The sequence below is a fragment of the Triticum urartu genome, chromosome 3, assembly GCF_003073215.2.
Source record: "Triticum urartu cultivar G1812 chromosome 3, Tu2.1, whole genome shotgun sequence".
Classification (NCBI taxonomy): Eukaryota; Viridiplantae; Streptophyta; class Magnoliopsida; order Poales; family Poaceae; genus Triticum; species Triticum urartu.
The window spans coordinates 681049118-681056813 of NC_053024.1; the positions used below are offsets into that span (position 1 = coordinate 681049118).

Below are 7696 nucleotides of genomic sequence, written 5' to 3' on the forward strand. Positions count from 1 at the left end.
GTTGCATATCACCCTTGCAAATGCCATGTCATTGCATTCCATGAACAAGTTGGATCACCCTTACAAACTTGGTTAGTCGACAAGGGAGGATGTGAAGAGAGCTTTTGATGTGCTTCAAAAGCGCTTTGGTATTATTCGTGGCCTTGCAGGGTATTGGAACGCCAAGATCCTATGGCAAATGATGACATATTGCACCATCTTGCATAACATGATCATTGAAGATGACAGAGACATACTTGAGAACTTTTGGTACATCCCCAATGGGGATGCTGTTGAGCCGGAGCACGAGGCAAACAAAGATACGTAGATTCCTCGTGGTGCATTGAAGTATCGAAAAACGAGAAGTTCACATCCAGCTCCTAGATGATCTTGTTGAGCCTCAGCGGCATCTCCATAGCACTTCATAGTTGTGTTTTTATCGTGCTTTTTACTTCATGTTAACCCTTCGGTGTGTTTGAATTTGAATAATTTGGTTGTTCGAACCTTAGTAGAGGGCAGGCCTGCCGCAGTGGCGAACTCCTCCCCACTTGTGCCACAGTGGTGAACTTTAAAGGATCAGTTAGAAACCGCATTTTTAGCGGAGCAAATATACTACTACGAATGATACTCAAACATTTGCCCCTCTAAATTATATGGGATCGATTAGAAATGCTCTTATGTGCTCAACACCGTTGCATATGTACAATCCGCACTGGCATTGACGTGTTACAGCACGGTTTGGAAATCGATGGTACAGATCCTGCAATAGATCAGTTTTTCATTGGGTTTATCTTAAATTAAACACAGGTTTCTTTATTACTTAGGCGACTGACAAATAACCATAGCTAAGTTGAATATAAAAACCATCTGATTTCGGCATAGAGATTTTCGCAAGTTTTAAGTGACAGGTAAAAATTACTGTACGTATCTGAATACTGACTGAAAAAAATAAATATTTTCAAGTCCGCCGAAGATGGTCACTTATGCAGAGCGTAAGTTCAAATAAAAATACAAGTTTAATGAGGAGATGTGAAATCCTGCATTACCGCCATTGTGATGCGGTGAACAGATAGCTGAAAGCCTGTATTGCACATGATTTGCATAATATAAATCGCCACATCGCTGCCCATTCATTCGTCCTCCTGACGCATTAGCCTGAAGAGACAGGCCATGACCGGTACCAAATGCAGGTTGCATCAGTGAACCTCTTGGCAGTGCGCAGGCTTGTGTATTCATAGCGACTCACTTCCAGTCTTCCACGGTACCGAGACATGCAAAAACATAACCAACGCAACAAAGCAAGCAAATGGCTTAAACAGATACTACAAATGTAACCGCAAATCGACAAAGATAACAGTTAAGTGAAAAGCAGTCAAGCGTACGATGATTGCATCTCAACAAAAATGCCTGCTGCTCTTGACATTTATCACAAGTCACAGGCTCTATATCAGTTTTACTCAGCCTCACTGTTACAGCTCAAGGAATGCACTATCATGACATTAGGCGATGGGGGGCAAAAAAATTAAGGGAGAGAAAACGGCAAAATAGCTCGCTCTATGTGTAAGGCTTTACAGGTATCAACTCTCAACGAATGATCGTATGCACTTTCTTTCTCCATCGACCTTGCGGTCTCCAAACAACTGAAAGTTCCCGCTGATGACGAGAATGCGGGTACTGTTAGCTCCTTTATCCAATTGAAGGACTCACTCAACTCCGGCCTTGGCCCCTATCCTGTAAAAAAATTTCAGATTCAGTAACTTGCATGTGTGACATGATGCACATGCAAGAAAATTGTAACAGCATGCCTGGCTCAGTAGATACTTAGCAAGGCAAATGCTTAATCATGGATTTGACTGCATATTTTGAGTAACTTAGGTTGTTTTCAAAATCGCATGAAAGAAGCTTACAAGCATAAATGATCCGGCTGGTTTTGTAGGCTCCCAAAATCTTGAATTGGCTGCAAGATCCAAGGGAAATGCAGCCTCTTCCAGACACAAATCCATTTACTAATACAGATGCCGAGAAGGACTATGGACAACTCAAAACAAATCGAGGAGAGAAAGAATACTGCATGGCGATCTTTCACATGAGTAATGACTCTAACCAGTCCGAGATGTATTCGTAGGCCACAAATGTCACTGCACCAGCAGGAGCTGATTTCACCACCGATGGGAAAAGCCCTTTATAGAGGCCTCCAAACCCCTCCTTAACAACTATCTCTGTTAGGGCATGGTACATGCCCTTGTATGTGCTGCTCTCAATCCGCGCCCCATACCTTGGATGACGTTTTAATCCTTCAATCTGCAAATTGTTGGAAGAAATATTAGCTCCAAAATATACCAAGGACTCGGCATTGTCTCACAACCATATTAGTGATCATTTCTTAACTATCATAATACAGCTTGGTTTCATCAGATGGGATTTATTTCATGAAACATGTGGATGGGAAAACAGCAAATTTCATTGACCAATTACCTGGAATCTTTTCTTAACAACATCAAGTGGGTGACATGCAGCTTTTGAAAATGTTCCAGCTGCGAATCCACAAAGAAATAGCTGGAAGCTTGATGCCGAGTCATCCTCCTCAATTCCATATCTGTATCTATTCCATGACTATGGGAAAAAATTGCGGTCAGAGACACATACTAATCAAAGTTAAGAAAAAAAATCAAGTGTAATTCTCTTATGAAGAAACAAGCCTACAATAACAATAACAACAACAACAACAAAGCCTTTAGTCCCAAACAAGTTGGGGTAGGCTAGAGGTGAAACCCATAAGATCTCGCGACCAACTCATGGTTCGGGCACATGGATAGCAAGCTTCCATGCACCCCTGTCCATAGCCAGTTCTTTGGTGAAAAAAAGCCTGTCTTGAATAAATTGTTACAACACCAGTAGTTTCTTGTTACCTATATGAGCATGCCATATACTTTGTGTTTCATAAAAAATGCATTTCTTGGTACCTCAATATCCCATATTCTAGAAGGATAACAAACTAAGGAAAGAGTACAACATCTAATACGATCATATGATAAAACTCGCAGCTGAGATCATCTATATAGATCCTCTCCAAATCATTGGAGGGTACATGTAAAACTGTGAGTTTAGCTTTGTTACCATCATTGAACGTTTGAAAGTGTCGTATGAACCAAACTGCAAGCCAGCATATGGTATAATTTCAACAAGAGTTGGAGTTAAACCAGCATACAGCCCTCGAACACCACGAGTTTGAACTATATCAACAAGTGCAGACCGCATATTGGGGTAAACCTACAGAGAAAAATACAACTTTGTGTGAATCAACAAGAAAGCATCATGATAGAATTGTCAACTCAAGAGTATCCATCAAGCAGTTGGCTTGCAATGATTGTGCAAAAAATCAATCACAGGGAATAAGTGCATAGTAATATAATGTGTACACTTGATTTGTATTCACATGTGCATCTCAAAAAATACAAAATGATAGAACACACACAGCTGAAAAAAATATTTAAGAGCATGATCACGCACGGTCCAAAAAAGACAATGAGTGTACTTGTATTTTGTATATTGCAGTTATAAGATTTATTGTATTCCATATTGTGAATACGTTTATGAATGAAAAAAACTCTTATTATGAATTAAAATATCAGTTTTTATTTTAGAATCACATAAACAAATCAACATTGTACACTGAGCCTAGCTCAGTTGGTGGGAGGTGTGGGTATACACCCCCAACTCAGGTCACAGTCCTCTACTTCAGAATTGGGTGCTATTTCTCCTTAAGGAAAGAATAACAATATCTTTGCTCCTAGGTGTTCTCATTTAATGATTTATCAATGTTCTTTCAAGTTCTGTACAGAAGATAAATTCTCTGTTCAAGGCTACCTTGAAGGCTTGAACTGTTGCTAGCACAAAATGATTTGCCATGTATAACTGAACAATAATTTTTTTGTTCAGATAGTTGACACTTGATGGAACACAAAACTAAAAAAAGATCAGAAAAGAAAATAAGAAAAAAAATTAAGCCTGGGCTTCATGACAAAACCAAAAAAAGGTGCAAGGGGAAGTCCGTTGTGTTGAAAATGAAACTGAATGAAACTCTACCGTAAAACAAAAGGATTCAACTTCAAGCAATCTAACAATGATATGTCCATATTATGAGTAAAGTGAGTACTAACTATCGGCATGGAAGTAAAGTACAGAAGTACTACAAATCACTACAAGTACTCGAGGTAAAGAAAGATGACCAAGGATCTAACTACAATCTTGCAAAACCAAACTAGTGGCACCATAAGTTTGCAACTAAGTTCAAATGTTCACACTCCAAGGAAACAAACAGTTCCAGAAATCACAAATAAGATCAGATTTACCTTCGGTTCACCCTGTGACGCAAGAATAGTTCTGAGAAGGTCAAATGGATATGACCCTACAGTTGCTGCACTTCCTGCGATAGCCCCACTTACGTAAGACAAGTAAGGACTTAAGTGCAGATGATCCTCTGAGAAGAAACAATAGACCAGATAAGTACTAAAGAGATGTGAGAAATCATACTAAAAGCTTCAGTTCTGAAACATGGATTTGAACATTTCTCATTTCACTGAGATGAGATTCCCAAATAGCAATATAATTCTGGGAGTATCAAATTTCATAATGTATCAATTGTACAAATTAAAAGTTTGGGTAAAAAACTATTATCTACTGCAAGCACTTACTAGGATGACATTTGTAATTAATTTTAAAATATAGACCGAAAACCAAGCTGAAAGGGCATACCTGTTCTCGATGAACCAGATGCAAATGTTTTTAGCTTGTGTAGAACTGTGAATTGTATAGCTGTATATGGCATATACATAAACAAGGCTGGAACATTTCCTCTCCAGAATCCCTGAAAGATCAGCATCTTGCACAGTAAGAGCATATTTCATGGAATTGTTTTAGATGGACTATTTAAATCAAACATAGAGCATGCATAAACCCAAGGTAGATAAACCAAAAGAAGTGCCGGGGGCGAAAAAGAAGCAAATTAGATATCAGAATAGAAATCTAGGGAATAAGCACTTCCCAAAAAAGCCAGCAACCAATGACATAACCTCATAAGTAAAAAGCAATATAACACTACATGTCAGCCATTTGATATATTCGTGGAGAACTGATGGATTGAAGATTCATCACAAGCAGCCAGACAACATTTCGGGCGCCCCACCTCAGGAGACGTGAAGCGTTTACCAATGATGAGGTCTTCTGAGCGTCACTGAGCCACGGCTGCATGCCATCAAGAGGGAGGAAGGGAGGGGGGGGAGGGGGGGGGGAGACTTGTGCGCCTCGCTGAGCCACGGCTGCACGTCGCCTAGAGAGAGACGGGAGAGTACATGGCAGTTGGGACGTACAGGTAGACTAGTAAAAAACTCACGTGGCACCAGAAACGCCACATCAGCCCAGACATACAGGCCCAGGTAATCAGATTCGCTGTCAAAACGCTCTCAGCCCAGGAACAGTATTATTTCATGACCCAGCCCCCAAAACGGCAGTTCTTTGTTACCACTTCCCCGAATGTGGTCGTTTTTTGTAATTTACTCGTTAAATTAAGACCCCGCCAAGAATTGGATCAGTCCACTAAATACTGATCATAGCAGTTAGCATTGTTCCATACCGACTATAGCATTGGACTCCCCTCCCCAAGCATAATTTACAACTAAGAACTAGCATGACTGTAACCCTCAATTCTAGGCCCATGTTCAGCCTGGTAAGATTCACAGAACAAACCTCACAGATAAATATTAAGGCTGACATTTAGCATGAGAAAACAAGTTAATGATCACCAGTCCATGGACAAGTTTATCTAAATAAAGCATGAGCTGAGTGTTTGAAGAAAAGCAGATACCGGCAAACCTTCCTCTCGCAGAATATCTTTAGTTGCTTGCATAAGTCCAGTGTACTTGGAAGGTCCATAGACATCCCTCCGAAGTACACCCCATTTTGCCGTCGGCTCTAATTGAACCTGAAAAAGGCATTGAAGAGCATATCAGTAACCAAAATATGATTATAGATTGCTACAGTTAGGCTGCATCCAACGCAATTATGAGTGCTTCAATACAACGGTCAAGATTTAGAAAAGAAGTCGTCAATCTAGTGAAGAAAACACGTCAGAAAATACTATTCTGCCGTATAAAGAGTGTAATCAGTAGGTATCTAACTAAAATAAATTCCATCATATTCCAATCTCTGACAAATAAGACCCCTAAAACTCAATCAACCAAAACTCCCACAAAATGATCATCTGAGTTTATGTAACAGTGTTCAAACCAAAAACAGTGATGTAATACGAAACATTTGCAAAAGGATAGGCAGATCTTTGTGCAATCAAGGGTGAACAAGCCACAAAAGGGACGGTAATAAGAAATGGTATTAAGAAGGTACATAACAGGAGGCAGCTCTTCAGCATCCCAAAGTGGTAAGATAGCTACATTTTCCCTCCAAGGAAATCCTTAAGAGCAAGGAGCGTCAGCTCATCACAAAGCGGTTTACCGGAGTGATGCTCCAGAAATACTGATTCTCGCAGTATATCTTCAAACATCAGAATTCAACAGCAGCTCTGACACGGATTTCGTTAGCATCAAACTGAGCACTAAATGATTCAAACAGTGACGCCCAGGTACGCTAAACAGTAGAGAATTTATTCGAAACCCCGCCATGCTTGCTCGAACAACAAAACAGCTCCCAGAATTTCCTCATGGCCACGGGTTAACTAAATTGTGAGCGTGTGCTCCCGAATGGCCCAAATGCACCCGCAAAATTCCCCAAACCAGGCAGCTCTCCCACGCCCGTCGTGAATCCGCGCCAGACGCGGACACCCGGGGCCTCCTGAAGCCCCCGGCCCCAATTTCCTGGGGACAAACAAATGCACGCGCGAATCCGCGGAGACAGCCGCATCCTCCAGCCAGCGCACGCGCGATCCCTACGGCTTCCTACCCGAAACATACCAGAAAAATTCCCCCCACTAACCCCAGCCTGGCGGCACGACGAATTCGCGGCTACCGGCTCCCAAATTGGGCAGCGGGGAAACAATCGAAATTGGAGGGTGGGTTCAAGGGGGAGGGGGACCTGGAACCGGATTTTGATGACGTCGAGGGGGGAGGTGACGGTGCGGGAGATGCCCCCGGAGATGGCGCCCGCGGCCGTGTCGACCAGCGCCCGCCGCGTCTGCGACGGCTCCTCCGCCGCGCCCGCGCCCGCACCCATGGCGACGACGGCGGCCGCGGCGGCGCGAGGCAAGGCGACGCGCAGAGGGACGAGGGGGCGGGGCGGGGCTGGGCGGCTTGTGTGAAGGAGGCGGCCAGGCCAGGTCTCTCGCCTCTCTTTTGGCTCTTGGGAGTTGGGACGGTGGTGGGCGGGCGGGCCAGGTTTCCGTTTCCGTTTCTGCTGGGGAGAAGGCGGTATCTTTTCTTTGTAGTGACCCATAAATCGCGCGCTTTCTTTTTCAGTTTCCACATTTTTTATCCCTTTTGGCCCGAGCTAGTATCAATCAGTGGTCTCTAATTTTGACCGCAGCCGAGCCCTGCCGTTGAAGAAAGGCGTCTAGTCTATGGCCTTACTATTAGAGCAACTTCAATCGAGCGACTTATTTCGTCTGCCCGCGTTTGTTTGGGTCGGTGTGAATAAAAATGGCGGCCCAATGCGCCGACCCAATTTAAATCATGTCTGCCCGGCGTTCGCGCCGATCCATTTCCGACCTAAA

General features: G+C 42.9%; 1 protein-coding gene across 3 annotated transcripts; it reads right to left on the reverse strand.

Moving 5' to 3' along the window:
* Window positions 1–1371: 1371 nt before the first annotated feature.
* On the reverse strand, window positions 1372–7350 carry LOC125545892 (mitochondrial thiamine diphosphate carrier 2). 3 transcript variants are annotated; one of them, XR_007300345.1, is made up of 8 exons: window positions 7063–7349; window positions 5843–5959; window positions 4735–4846; window positions 4332–4459; window positions 3097–3249; window positions 2455–2592; window positions 1887–2280; window positions 1372–1710 (listed from the first exon to the last, which is right to left on the reverse strand). XR_007300345.1 is itself a non-coding variant. In XM_048709950.1 (8 exons), exons 1-8 carry the CDS (start codon window positions 7198–7200, stop codon window positions 1683–1685), a joined length of 1011 nt encoding a protein of 336 aa, XP_048565907.1. In that variant the 5' UTR covers window positions 7201–7350; the 3' UTR covers window positions 1372–1682. The 3 variants fall into 3 exon arrangements, 2 of the variants coding, with proteins under 2 accessions (XP_048565907.1, XP_048565906.1); XM_048709950.1 differs by having other exon boundaries at window positions 2084–2280; window positions 7063–7350; XM_048709949.1 differs by having other exon boundaries at window positions 2084–2280; window positions 5851–5959; window positions 7063–7346.
* Between the last annotated feature and the right edge of the window lie 346 nt (window positions 7351–7696).